At 35.9% G+C, this 15,408-nt stretch overlaps 1 protein-coding gene across 1 annotated transcript in view; it reads right to left on the bottom strand.

Moving 5' to 3' along the window:
- Positions 1-3,290: 3,290 nt before the first annotated feature.
- The window catches only part of grapa (GRB2 related adaptor protein a), a 33,812-nt gene continuing 21,694 nt past the window's right edge, over positions 3,291-15,408 (bottom strand). The window contains exon 5 of the mRNA XM_086154221.1: positions 3,291-4,398. Coding sequence (XP_086010347.1) covers positions 4,213-4,398 — 186 coding nt within the window. The 3' untranslated portion in view covers positions 3,291-4,212. The remainder of the gene's footprint in view (positions 4,399-15,408) is intronic.

The raw sequence follows: 15,408 nt of genomic DNA, 5'->3' as shown, positions 1-15,408 counted from the left end.
CGCTCCATTCACACGGTGTCTCGCTATTTTTTTGATTTTGTTGTTTTTTTTCAACAGTAGTACATTGATGTAGCTTTTAAAAAATATAACAAAAATATAAAAATATAAAAAAATATAAATAAAATTAATTCATCATGCATTGTTTTTGTTTTTCAGCTCACTCCATTCGCACGGTGTCTCGTTAAATTTTTATTTTTTTATTTATTTTTTTTTCAACAGTAGTGCATTGATGTACCTTTAAAACATATAAAAAATATAAATAAAATAAATTCATCATTTATTGTTTTTATTTTTCAGCTCACGCCATTCACACAGTGTCTCGCAAATTTTTTAATTTTTTTTTTTTTAACAGTAATACATTGATGTAGCTTTTAAAGAATATTAAAAAAAAGGATTAAAAAAAGGATTAAAATATAAAAAAATATAAATAAAATAGATTCATCATTTATTGTTTTTATTTTACAGCTCACTCCATTCACACGGTGTCTCGCAATTTTTTTTTTTTAACAATAGTACATTGATGTAGCTTTTAAAAATATAAAAAAAAATATAAAAATATAAAATATAAAAAAATATAAATAAAATAAATTCATCATTTATTGTTTTTATTTTTCAGCTCGCTCCATTCACACGGTGTCTTGCTAATTTTTTGATTTGTTTTTTTCAACAGTAGTACATTGATGTCGCTTTTAAAAAATATAAAAAATATATAAAAATATAAAAAAATATAAATAAAATAAATTCATCATTTATTGTTTTTCTTTTTCAGCTCACTCCATTCACACGGTGTCTCGCTGATTTTTGATTATTTTTTTTTCAACAGTAGTACATTGATGTAGCTTTTAAAAAATATAAAAAAATATATAAAAATATAAAAAGATATAAATAAAATAAATTCATCATTTATTGTTTTTATTTTTCAGCTCACTCCATTCACACGGTGTCCCACTAATTTTTTGATTTTGTTGTTTTTTTTAACAGTAGTACATTGATGTAGCTTTTAAAAATATTAAAAAAAATATTAAAATATAAAATATAAAAAAATGTAAATAAAATAAATTCATCATTTATTGTTTTTATTTTTCAGCTCACTCCATTCACATGGTGTCTCGCTAATTTTTTTTATTTTATTTTTTATTTTTTTCCAACAGTAGTACATTGATGTAGCTTTTGCAATATGGTAAAAAAAAAAAAAAAATAGAACTTAATTAATACACCAATGTTCTAAAATAATTGTTTGGTTTCTGATGAACAGTTTTGTCCTCCGTTCTTACCAAACTTTCTCAAGCTTCTCTCTCGGTTTCCTTACGTGTTACATCTTTCTCCTTATTTTTACGTCCCTTTTTAGTCTACAGGCTGTCGTCGGAAAAAAAAAAAAAAAAAAAATCGCGTTGCAGGCACTCTTAAGTGACTCGGCTGTTTTCCGGAAGGCGACGGAAACATCAAACTATCGAACGGCAGCCGTATTTCTATTTCTGTTTCTGGTACACCTTTGGTTTCCTGCCACATCCTCGCTTCTGCTCCCCCGCTGGTTCCTCGAGTCCCCGTCAGTATTCAGGCCAGAGGTGACTGTCAGGAAGCGTTTCTAAAAATACGAAGAAAGGCAGATCGAGAGGAGGGCGATACGGTCGCTTCTCGTCCGTGACGTTCGTTTCTCGACGTCCCGGTGAGAGAAATCGCTCCGCATTCCCGGCATCGTCCGACGCGTGTCGTGCAGGATCCAGGACGCGCTCCTCGGCCGTGCACGAACACGCAGTCGGACCTTTCGGCGACAGGAATAATTACACCGCGGCGGGTTCTCGCTTGAGATTTATAACCAACGTGATGTAACACACCGTTTGCGGTATTTGTGCCAAAACGTGGAAACGACACGCGTGTGATTATCAGAACATTTCAATTTGAATTTATGATTTAAGGCTGTTTGTTTGTTGTGGATCTGTTAGATCCAGATGGATTATTACTGTTATTATTATTACTGTTGTTATTATTATTATTATTATTATTACTATTACTGTTATTATTACTGTATGGACTGTTTTTTTTTTATTTTTTAATTTATTTATTTTTCTTTTCTTTCCCGTTTAGACAAAAAGTACACAAGAAATGAGAAGAATGAGAAAGAGAAAAAAATATATATGAATAAATAAAATAAATAAAAAACGGGATTCTTCATCCATAACCCCGCCTAGAAATATTAAATAATATCCAGCCAGGGGGTTTTAAAGTCACATATAAGAAAGCTAACAGATAAGAAGCGCTAACTTTGTCATTTTTTCTTTTGTAACACATCAATCATAGCTCTTTTACTTTTTATTTAGTTAGCTAGTTTTGAATCGACTCGCATTCATTGTGTGAAGCCGAGCAGAAGGGTGTTGAGCCGCATTTTGTAATAACAGTGCATTTTGTAATAAACATCCAAAATGTAATAACTTTTTCATTTCATTTTGTAATAAAGCCGTATTTTGTAACAAACTGCCCCAACGCATTTTGTAATAAATTTTGCCGCATTATGTAATAAGTTATTACATATTGAGAAGATTATTACAAAATGCACTCGCAACTTTTTTATTTTCTAGGAAATGTAATAACATGGTGCATTATGGAATAACAATTCTAAAGCATAAGTTTGTTAATTGTATTTTATTTTACTTTAAAGTATTTGTAAAAGCTAGGCCTATTATTAGTATCAGTGTATTAGCCTAGTAGCAGTACTTAGCAATTACTATCAGTACACTATTCAAAGGTTGCATTAACAGAGAATATTCTATAAATTCCATGTTATTACATTTCCTAGAGAATAAAAAAGTTGCAAGTGCATTTTGTAATAATCTTCTCAAAATGAAATAACTTATTCCATAATGCGGCAAAATTTATTACAAAATGCGTTGGGGCAGTTTATTACAAAATGCGGCTTTATTACAAAATGAAATTAAAAAGTGATTACATTTTGGACGTTCATTACAAAATGCACCGTTATTACAAAATGCGGCTCAACAAGGGCGACGGGTTCCTCGGGAAAGACCTTCATCTTCTCGCCTTGTTTGAGCCGAAGCGCCGCTGCATTCGCCGGAAGACGGCAGCTTTCTGCACCGTTTTTTTTAATTTTATTTAAACTTCCTGGTAATTTAATCGTGGCCAACATTTGAATCCGAAGGACAGATGTTTAGAAATCTGTCATTTCAGCAACCCTGCCGAGTTACTGCGTATTAAATTGGTCGGGAAACAGGAAACGGGAAATTCACATCGCTGCTATTTCCAGTAGAACTGTGATAAGAAAGTAAAATCCAAGCTTGGAATCCAAAGGCTTTCATCGCCTTCTTTATTGAAACAATTTGTCAGTACATGTTCAGGAAGACCTTCAAACTTTGAATTGTTTGTCATATCAACAACCGTTCTTAGTTCAAACTCACTTGTAGTATATGTATCATATAAGATTACACATGAATATAATAACAAATAGATATAAAGAAATAATCCATACATTTGAATGTATAATTGAGCTTCCATTTTTGGAGCAGTGTATTTAAATATTCAGTGACTTTTCTTTTTTTTTCCCCCCTGGTCTCGAGGGTTCATTGCCTCACACACACATATACAAACACAAAGTTTGCATGTTTACATATTTTATCCCCACCTCACACACACACACACACACACACACACACACACACACAAACACACACACACACAGTGAGAGGAATCTGCTGTGTCAGTATCCTCTGGCACAAATATCCACCACACAATGACCCTCTGTGTGTGTGTGTGTGTGTGTGTGTGTGTGTGTGTGTGTGTGTGCGTGTGTGTGTGCTTGGCTCACCGGCTCCTCTGTTTGGAGCAAAACCCTGCCCTTCTTCCACCGGGTCCCACGAGGCCTGAACCTTTGTTTTTGTCAGGTTTGCATGTGTGTGTGTGTGTGTGTGTGTGTGTGTGTGAGCTGCACCGCTTCCGAAAAGCCGCAATGAATGATTAAGAGTGTTTGTTTCCAGGTGTGTTTGCAGGTAGAGTTCTCCGCTTGAAGGTGTTTTGAGGAACCTGTAGCGTTTGGCATCGCAGGGAAACGATGAGTTTGTTACATAAGGAGCCGTTCGGCGGCGGCGGCGGCGGCGCGTCGATCGTTCGCCGCCCTTCCGGCTCGGGTCGAGTGAAAAGCAGGGGGACGGGAGCGGCGGCGCTGTGAGAGGCGGGGTCGAGATGACGCGTCGACGAAAGCGGTCATTGGTAGTGGTAAATAGGCTGGACGTACGCCGGGGGGAAGTAGCCCACGTGTCCATGGCAACGGCCTCTCCAGCGCTGCGAATCAGAGCAGTCAATGAGTTCGATGACGTCGCCGCGCAAGAAGCGTAACTGCGAGGGGTGGTGGGGACTGAAGTCGAACAGCGCGTGGGCGTGGTGGGGACGCTGAGGAAGAAGAAGAGAAGATTGTCATCTGTCTGGTGACATATGCATGCTATTTATTTTAAAAAGAAAAAAAAAAAAAAAAAAAAAAAATCATATGTTGTTTCCTTAAGGTCACATTCCTGAACGGAGATGCTCTTCTTTTGTTTTAAATCATGCTTTTTTTTTTTCCTTTGAGATTAAATTGTCATTTTTTTTATATATATATATATATTTATATTTGGCTTATGTTATTTCCCAAATATTTCAAAACAGGTTTTAGGATAATTTTTTTTTTTTTTTTTTCATTAAAAAATAATTGTGTATCATCTGCTTCCGCAGTGATTACACAATAAATCCTCGCAGCTTTAAATCTCTCTAAATCGGTCCGTGTGCTACGGTTAAATGACCCGCAGCCCTTGTGTCAAATGAATAAACAATACTCTCTTCAGATATATTTTATTTATCCTTTTCATTTAACATTTATCATGTCAGACCTGGTCATTCTGACCATCCATATGAAATATTGATGCCGCAGTGATGGTCTGACTAAAACAGAACAAGGCTGAGAACTTGAAGGTAAAAACTTGGTGCTAAATACTGAGCTGCTCTTTGGACTCATCCATAACACGTTTTGCCATCTGACTTGTATTTAATTTCATTTAAAACTCACTGAAAAAATGTCAAATGAACATTCAATAAATAAATAAAAAATAAATAAATAAATGAGTTCACTTTCAAAAAAAAGAAAAAGCCAAAATACATAACAGTGAGTGAAAGTAGTAAATAAATAAAAAAATGAAATTAAAAAAAATAAATGAAATTTACAAAAAATGAAAACAAAATCTCCCGCGATTACCTGACAGTAGGTTAAACTTAAATGATTAGGAAAGTAAGAAAAAAACTGGAAACTCAGATGAACAAAAATATACCTGTATATATATATATATATAAACGTATATATCTATCCAAACCCATGCAGACACGGGGAGAACATGCAAACTCCACACAGAAGGTCCCCTGGTGGAATCAAACCAAGGAGCTTCTTGCTGTCAGTGGGAGGCGCTAATCACTGCATCATATCTACATTTACTTTTGTTTTGTTTTTTTTGGACTGATCTGCATTAGAAAGGAAACACTAAAATATATATTGTGTATCTACTGCATGCAGAAGAAGGACGATACATCAAGTCAACTAAAATATGGGCTCTGGTATTATCTTGTGAACCCGTATGGACGCATTTCTGAGTTTCCAATTTATTTTCGGTGAAATCTTCCACGTCCCAAGTGGCTCCAGACAAGCTATGGAATGTAACATAGAGTTAAGACTGACGTGAAAAGGTGAAAACTCAGAAGTGCGTGTCTCTCCAGACTGTGTGTTACATTACCCGCTGTGAGTCTGACTCATTTAAAATGAGAGAAAGATAAAAAATAAATAAAAAAAAATGCCGTGTGAATTTCCTAGGGCGGTGTGGCTGCAGGCGGAGCAGGCAGGTATAGAAATAGACGTGTGTCATATTCCATCCGGAGAAGACATTTATGTATATATATAAAAAAAAAGAAAAAAAAAAAAAAAAAAAAAGGCCGTTACTGACAAGACAACTGACAGCCAGACAGAAAGAATGCAAGGTGAGCAGGCTGGAAGACAGTTTAAAAGGTGGAAAGTGACAGCGGTGTCATATTTACATTTTACTTTGACGCTTTAAACATACAGCACCTCTTCCAGCTGCCAACACAATAAAATATATCAATAGAGCACAACGGCCCGGGACAAGTTTACATCACAGAGATCTCAATTACAACCATCAAATGGGATGCGGATTTTGTAAAAATCTCCGCACGTAGAAACTTCTCGAAGCGTACGAATCAGACGGCCCCTTCTGAGCGCCGTTCTTTTGTTTGAGTGCAAATGGCGGCGAAGCGGCTTCACACAGAATAAACGACAAAAGAGTCGACGCTCGAGAGACTCGGAGCGACGCCGCCGTGATAAGAATATACATCTGGTCGCGCAACTTTAACGCCGTGAAAAAATTCCGATGGTCGACGGCGATTCAGGGTCTTTGAATTCCTCCTCTGACTTACGAGGACGGTGTCGTTTACTTTTTTCCGAACGCAAGTTCTTTCTGATCTCGGCGCCCGAAGTAAAAGCGCTTTAAAAAGAAAAGGATATTTTTAAAGGGGGGGAATCTTGAACTCGACTAACCTTTCGGCTGTCAGTTTAACAGTTTGCACAGTGAAACGTAGTCATGAACCGGGAGGGAATGCAGAGACGGGAAGGAATACCAATGTGTGTGTGTGTGTGTGTGTGTGTGTGTGTGTGTTCGCTCCTGGCTTTCTTGCTGTTCTGTCTTAGCCCCAGTTGAGCGGTTACCATGGAGAGTTGGCCACACTGATAATCCTCAACAAATCGATAAGATCCATCTTTTAATGGATCTGGAGGTTTGTTTGTTTTTGTTTTGTTTTGTTTTTTTTGTTTTTTTTAAACGGGCCTAAAAAAAAAAAAAAAAAAAAAAAAAAATCATGTCTGAACCCAGAAAGAATCTGGTATTTACTATTTGGATCAGTGTGGAGGACACACACTCATTTCATGGCTGATGGTTAGCAACATGCTAATATTGATTTGGGAAGTGTGTGTTCCAGATGATCTAATGAACTCCACATCACACTCCACTTTGACACTCAAATTATCCTCTGAAAGAAGGAAGTCCGGAAAGGGACGACATATTTCTATTCTTCCTGTCGAAACGAAACAATGCGGGTCATTGTAACTGTTGTTATAGGTTTATTTTCCGCATTGAAGTTTGGTTGTTTCATGTTGTATCAAAATAATCTCCTTTTGATATGAGGTGTTTGCATGTGTGTTTAAATATTCTCTCTATATATATGTGTAGATACACACACACACACACACACACACACACACATATATACACATATATACATATACACACAAATATCTATCTACCTACATATATATATATATATATATATATACACACATATATATACATATACACACACATATCTATCTATCTCTATATATACACATACACAGATGCATATATATGTATTATGTATATATATATATATATATATACATACATACGCACACACATCTATCTATCTATCTATCTATCTATCTATCTATCTATCTATCTATCTATCTATCTATCTATCTATCTATCTATCTATCCATATACACACACATACACACCTGCATATATATGTGTATATATATACATACACACATACATATACGTATATATATATATATATATACACACACACATATATACACACACACTTTACATCTCTCTCCCTTGAGCTGTCTCTCCCCTATATATGTATATATTAGTATATGAATATATATATATATACACAGAGTCATTATTAACATGTGTATAAGTATGTAGATATGTATGTATATACAGTGTGCAAAAAATAAAGGGAACACTTGGCAACACAATGTAACTCCAAATGTTCCCTTTATTTTTAAGGAGTATATAAACAGCAAAAACGTCCAGTACCAAGATCATTACTTCAAATGATTATACATACAGTATATATATATATTTACACACACACACACACACGCACACGCATACAGTACATACATACTTTTTTTTTCTTATTTTTTCTTTTCTGATTTTCTGATAATTCCAGGTGGCATTTGTTGATCATTCATATATATATTATTAATCCAGATTTAACTAATTGTAAGTTTTATTATTATTATTATTATTAGCTATTATCATTTTAACAATGTTTTCTTAGGATTCAGAGAAAGTGTTTGGAAAGTGTTTGGTAACAGAAGGAAATGTAAGAAATGCAAGTAAATAAATATGCTAAAACTATCTGAAGCCTCTTTACAACCTTGTGCATTTCATATTTTCTTCCTTTCCGGTTCTGAATTCCATCCCGAAAGTTATTGAAAATATTTGTTTCAACGGTCTTTATTTTCCTGATTCTCCATGACCATGAATCCGTGTGTCACGCCAGAAAGAAATCATCACGGGAAACATCGAGTTTTAAAAACAGGGTCAGAACTTTGTCAAAAATGAAGCGTCTTTCCCCTGCAAACAAAGGAAGGATACGGACCACCGGATCATTTGTGAATTTCCTTTCCTTTGTTCAGCACATCTGAAAGCTAGTTTTCAGATAAGAGAGTGACAGCAAAAAAAAAAAAAAAAAAACAGTTTTATTTGCGGGAATGTTGTCAAACCGCACACTGCAGTGCAGAAACCAGTTTTGTTGCTGATTTAACAGCGTTTGATAGATAATTTCAATTTCCACAGTTGAGAAATCTATTTTAACGCGTTTGAGCGAGAGGTTTCGAACCCATGGCCTCCAGGTGGGACTGAAACTGGGATCAGCTGCCACTTTTACACTACACTTCATTTGCATAAAGTTGTGTGTTTTATTGTATATTTTTTTAAACATACATGCACCATAATGGGCCATATGTTGTGTTTTTAAATGAGAAAAGTGTCTAGTTTGAATGTGTAACTGTGAAACAGATTGTCAGGAGTGAAAAGAAAAATAGATCTTGTTTGTGTGTGTGTGTGTGTGTGTGTGTGTGTGTGTGTGTGTGTGTGTGTGTGTACATGCATACATGAACACAAGGGCCAGAGAGCAAATGGGACACAGGCTCATCAGTTCAGTGGGTTCATTCACAGACACAAAGCTGTGTCAAGCTCATGCAGGTCAATGTCATGTATGTGCACGTGTGTGTGTGTGTGTGTGTGTGTGTGTGTGTGTGATTCTGATGATCACGTGATAAAGCATCAACATTGGATTCTCAGCGAACACAGATACTCTCCATACTGTCTATTAAATGTGTCATAACTGTTTAATTCACCAAAAACAATTCACTTATTTTTCGTCCCCGTCATCATCAACGCGTCTGGAAGCCGTTAAAGGCCGAAAACACCGACTTTGACCATTTGCTCAGCTTCTTTGTTTTTCTTTGTGTTCCAATTAGCAGGTTAACATGGTGGTTAAAGTTGTTTTTCTCTGTGTGGACTTTGCATGTTCTCCCCGTGTCTTCGTGGTTTCCTTCTACCAAAACACGCAGTGGGTTCATTGGAAACCCTAAATTTTGGTTCAGCCAGTGGTTCAGCCAGACTGAAATGGTTGGTCAGCGATTATCTTGGTGGACGGGTGCTGGAATTGGAGCTGGAGAGGTCAAGAAGAAGACCAAAGAGGAGATTTATGGAGGTCGTGAGAGAGGAGATGAAGGTAGATGGTGTAAGAGAGGAGGATACGGAGAATAGGTTGTGGATTCGCTGTGGCGACGAGGAGAAGAAGAAGAAGATGTTGCCTTTTCCTGCCTTTTCCTGTAAAGCCATAAAAGAATGGAATGGGCTTCCAGACCATCTTAAGAGCATGACTGATTTTCACACCTTCACACGGGACGTTAAAAATTGGATTCAGGAGCTCCAAACATGCTAACGCTAACAATAACAGACGGGTATTTTACCATCAGATGACCAAAGTAACAATATCACAACAATAGCACTTTCAACTTGCAAAATACAAATTCTATTGCCTGTTTATATATTGTATTATGATGTTATTTTATTGCTTATCTGTATATTTTATATATATTGTCTATTTTATATAGTTTAATATTTGTATTGTCCAGGACTACAGATGGAAATTAGCTATGAGCTATAATCTGGTACAAACATCTCTGCCTCTGTGCTTAATGTATTTGTACACTGTCCTAATAAACTTCTAAACAAACAAACAAACAAACAAGAAGAAGAAGAAGTGTATCATCGTCCCCTGCACAAGGTGTTGTATATCACACATTTCGCATTTTTTATTTTGATATATGTATTGCTTTCTACCATGTGAACGCCACTGGCGTTTTGAAAGTTGTGAAAGTAACCAGAAGATGGAGCGTCGGCTCCGACGGACCGAGGATCCGGTCCTGGGTGTAGGTGGACCGGATGAAGATTTGTGGTGTGTGTTTGTGTGTGTGTGTGTGTTTCAACGTAATGCAGTTGTGCGCACACAATGTAAAGCGAGCGATTGAGCCGGCCGTGCAGCCACTTGTAAGCGGAAATATGCCGCTTCATCTGCCGGAAGCCGACGCCGATCCTGACAGGGAACAAATTAGCCGGTAACGACAACGGACAAGCGTTTTGTTCTGAGCCGACGGAGGCTCGTCTGCACGCACACAAAGAGTCCGAGGCGGAAAATAAAGGACTCCTGACACACTCTATCCTCTTGTGGCGAGGTGTCAAAAAGAGACTGAAGTTTTTGTATTTACAGCCTTTTTTTTTTTTTTTTTTCGTTTGAAGTGAAAGCTAAGTGGCATGAGGACATTGGGGGAGATATGTTGGGGGGAGATATAATAATAATTAGAAAGAAAAAAAAAAAAAAAAGGGGGACGCCGAGAATTCTTTCTCATCCTGCCACGGCGAGATAAGAAGCGATCTGGAGCCTTGTAATGAGCTGATGTGGAATTAGTTTGGAAAGCAGAGCGACTCCGTGCAGGGAGTGAGATTAGCCTCCGTTCGCCTCTGAAACTGACCCATATAGTGAAAAAATACAAAAAAAACGCCATCGCGGTTCTGTCAGCGGCCGCCAGAATCAAGAAAAATACCAAACCGACCCGAGGCAGAATCCATGCAAAGCATTTACGTTACATGAGCTGAAGCGACCGTGACTTTTCCGTGACCCCGGTTCCATCTAGTTAATAATCCAGAAGTTTAAAGATAGTTTACCCCTGTTTTTTTTTTTGACTCAAAGGGCTGCTGACTCGGCTTTGTGTGGAATAGGAAGAGGATGTTTTGGCGTGTTAATCGTTAATATTTTAGGTGTACGTACAGCAACGCACATGTAAATGCGGTCATGAAAAGTCCCAAAACATATGCATATGTTGATCTTAATTAAATGTAAAATTCCTCGAAGATAAATAAGAAATGAGGTGTCTGTACTTCATATCAGAACTAAATACAATATTAAAAGATAAATGAACTATGACATTGTATTGCACAATTTATGCAGTTGACATTGGATTTTAATGAAACTAAAAGAATTACAAAAAAAGCAGACAGGCTAAATGGATCGTGTGTTTGGATTCACCATCTTTTCTATTTGACTTCAAAAGTTTTTGTGAAATGATGACACCATTATACGTAAAAATGTTCCAAACACAATTGAAACGCTGCAGATTTTGGAAAAATGGTACCAACTCCACCTTTAACACGTGCAAAATATCAAATTCTTGAGTGTTTCACATGGATAAAATGAAATTTAAAATAAATCTTGATAGCGCTGGTGTATTACTCAGTGAAAAAAAACAACAACTTTTAATACTAACTATTGAAAATACATTTTAAGATTATAATATGCGCATTTTTCGCCAACAATTTTGAATTCGGTGGACAAATTCTGCCTGTGGAGGTCAAATTTTAGGCGCTCACCGAATCCTGGAGCCGCAGTCGGGCTATTAAAATAGGCTAGTAAAATATGCACGTTACTTTGAGATCCTCATTAAAATAATGAATCGTAAACTCTAAGACTAAGCACGGTTACGGACATAAGGATATAACCGTGTGGCCGTGACGAGATTCGGAGAGACAAATATTTTCCGAGGCCACAGGGAGACGTGGATAAAGCCGGCACCTCCAGCACGCCACCGCCCTCGGCTATGGGATGCACTGTGACAGCGATACACATTATCTCCAGGCGACGCCAGAGAAAACATGCGCTGTTGCATAAAGCGGTACAATTAGATACATTTGTCTACCAAGGTAAAACCTACCACTATTGTACTTATTTTTAGTCCTTGGAGTAATTGCATGTACTTGCACAGGAGTCTATATGGTCACTGCTGGAGTACACAGTATGTATCTTTACATGAATAGAATTGACACAGGGCAGGAAATAATCCAAAATAATTGCAAGGAAAATGTTCCTGAATTGTAGAATTTTCATAATAATAATAATAACCCCCCCATGTTATATTTATTATATAAATGCGGAGCGATTTCATACCGACAATTTGTACAATTTTGTTCCATATGCATGCATATACATATATAAAATCTCTTTTTTTCCTCTTGTATTTTTATTTTACTCTTGATGTTCACGTGATCACAACACTGATGCTGCCGCTCCACCAATCAAACAAACATAGCATAGAAACGAAATTGAAAAACGATAGACGTAAAATATTTACATATATATATATATATATATACACATGTGTGCATACATTCACACAAACAATATATATATATATATATATATATATATATATATATATGTGTGTGTGTGTGCATAAATTATATAGATATGGTATATGAAGTGTGTGGGCTCACACATACTGTTTTTATGTAAATATATGTATTTATGAAAAAAAAAAAAAAAAACTAACTATACGGATGCTTATTCTGCATTTCCTGTTTGAAAATACTGATTATGCGACTGCATTCCCTCTGCAGATCCCAAATGCTGGCCTTTAACCTGCTGTCCTCAAATAGGGACTTTTTCACAAAGATTACTTCCTTTTCCAAGGCAATCATTGTTTTATTTTATGTTATTTTGTTATTATCAACACTCTACCCACCCAATCCCAAACTGTCAGGAGGCAGTTCTTTGATATCCCGTTTTATTTTATATATGAAGCCAAATTATTGATCTTTCCATCTAGTCTGAAGTTCCAGTAGTTTCATGCTAAAAAAAATACATTCACTATATTTGAAACCTATTTTCTTATTTCAAAATTTGACGGTTGAAGGGTTAATTTTGTGGAAGGTTTTAAAGTTCATTATTATTTAATTCATAAATCTTACAAAGTGGCAGAGGACAGAATCCCGGGGAACCGCCCCTTAAAAATGACTTTTTGGATAAATCCCTCCTTCACTATCAAAAAGTTGCACAAGTTAAACATTTCTTTTTATTCTTTTTATTTTTTTTAAGTCTTTCTTCCCATATATTCTAACCCATAAATATCCACGCTTATCTTGACTCATTATAACGCATCAGTGGAGCATTTGTTCATATTCATTCTCATTTTCATCCTACACACACACACACACACACACACACACTCTTAATTCATTACCATGTTTTTTTTTTTTTTTTAACAATGGGGATTTTTGTCGTTTAAATGAAAAACTGTAATGAGCCATTAATATGTATTTTATACATCATATTGTCATTTAACGTCACATTTTACCAAGCAATATTCAGAATAAAACCTTCATTTCAGCCGTGTCAACACACAGCGAAGCTCTATTGCCCCAAAAGAAATATCCACGTATTCCACCAATAAAGTCGTGTAATGATACAAGATGGAATCTGGGAGCGCCGGAGGTTTTAGTTTAATCACTCCGACATTCAATACCAAGATATAATATTGCAGGCAGCACCATTTTGATTAGAAGACATCAACTAAAATGAAGGAAATAAGAACCTCATTTAATCAACCTCCGTCGTCGTGACACCGAAATTTCCGGCGATGTAATTCTGCGTTCTGATTCGGGGAAACCCGACGTATTCGTGATTCTATTAGGGGTTCGACGCCCGCGCGGCTCATCCTCCAGACGGGGCACCGAATCAAATTTTCGCTCGGGGCCCGGTGTTAATTCGGAGAGAGACAAAATTCTCATCCCGACCTGCTTTAGGCTCCTGTGTAGTATTTAGGTCATCCAGTTTTCATCTCCAATGGGACGTCTGTCTTCATCTGCTCTTTAACTACCGTCGTTACCGGCACTGAGATCCTTTCTTAACCGGCACCAGGACGGCGTAAGATCCGCTGATTTATCTGCATTTTAGTTTGGGAGAAGCTGTTACCGTATGATCAAATCTACATGTAATTACCAAAAAAAAAAAAAAAAAAAAAATCCATCTGGTTTTTACGTCACAATTTCCTATTATTATTTGTTATTGTTGTGTTTTACTTGAAACTCTGGCACAACAATTTCCTTCGGGATAAATAAAGTTATTCTTTTTCTTATTCTTTTTCTTTTTCTTCTTCTCTTTGTCTTTCTTTTTCTTTTTCTTTTTCTTTTTCTTTTTCTTTTTCTTTTTCTTTTTATTTTTCTTTTTCTTGTTCTTATTCCTATTCTTATTCCTATTCTTATTCTTATTCTTATACTTTTTCTTTTTCTTTTTCTTTTTCTTTTTCTTTTTCTTTTTCTTTTTCTTGTTCCTATTCTTATACTTTTTCTTATTCTTATTCTTATTCTTATTCTTATTCTTATTCTTATTCTTGTTCTTGTTCTTGTTCTTGTTCATGTTTTTGTTCTTGTTCTTGTTCTTGTTCTTGTTCCTATTCCTATTCCTATTCCTATTCTTATTCTTATTCTTATTCTTATTCTTATTCTTATTCTTATTCTTATTCTTATTCTTATTCTTATTCTTATTCTTTTTCTTTTTCTTTTTCTTTTTCTTTTCCTTTTTCTTTTTCTTATTCTCATTCTTATGACACAGCCAGGGCGTGACATGAAAGCATTTGCAAAGATTTATGAATATAAATTTCAATAAATGTAGATCATTTGTCAAAATACATCGTATTGAATTTCAACTATTTTAAGCCGGTCAGAAAATCTTTGCCTGCTGATGAACCTGCATCAGCATTAAGATGTGTGGATATTGTTATTATTATATTGTTGTTATTATACAAGTTGTGACGGAAGTCACGCCACAAAACGCTTCACGTGGAGGAACCTGGCGAGCAAAGGTTTTATTTTCTTATTTTTTTCCCCCAGGTTTGTCTCGTGCATCCTATTTTTTCCCCCCTCACATTTTCAGCAAGCAATATTTGCAAAAAACTAAATTAATATAAAAGGGGAAATAAAACCTGGATTGACGAATAAGTAAATAAATGTGAAATTAATGTATTATGTGAATGTGGCAGTAAATGTCTGTTGTTCACAAATCGAACAGATCATTTATTTATACATTTATACGCAGTATAGATAGATAAACATACCAGTTTTACTGCGGATTCCTGAATATCCTGTACAAGATAATATTATCTCCCTAACATCTCAGGTTTAAGGCAGAAAGTGG

Source organism: Fistularia commersonii, chromosome 10, assembly GCF_037954325.1.
Source record: "Fistularia commersonii isolate RoL2024-O1a breed Wild chromosome 10, RoL_Fcom_v1.0, whole genome shotgun sequence".
NCBI lineage: Eukaryota > Metazoa > Chordata > Actinopteri > Syngnathiformes > Fistulariidae > Fistularia > Fistularia commersonii.
This window is presented reverse-complemented; position numbering and strand designations above follow the sequence as displayed.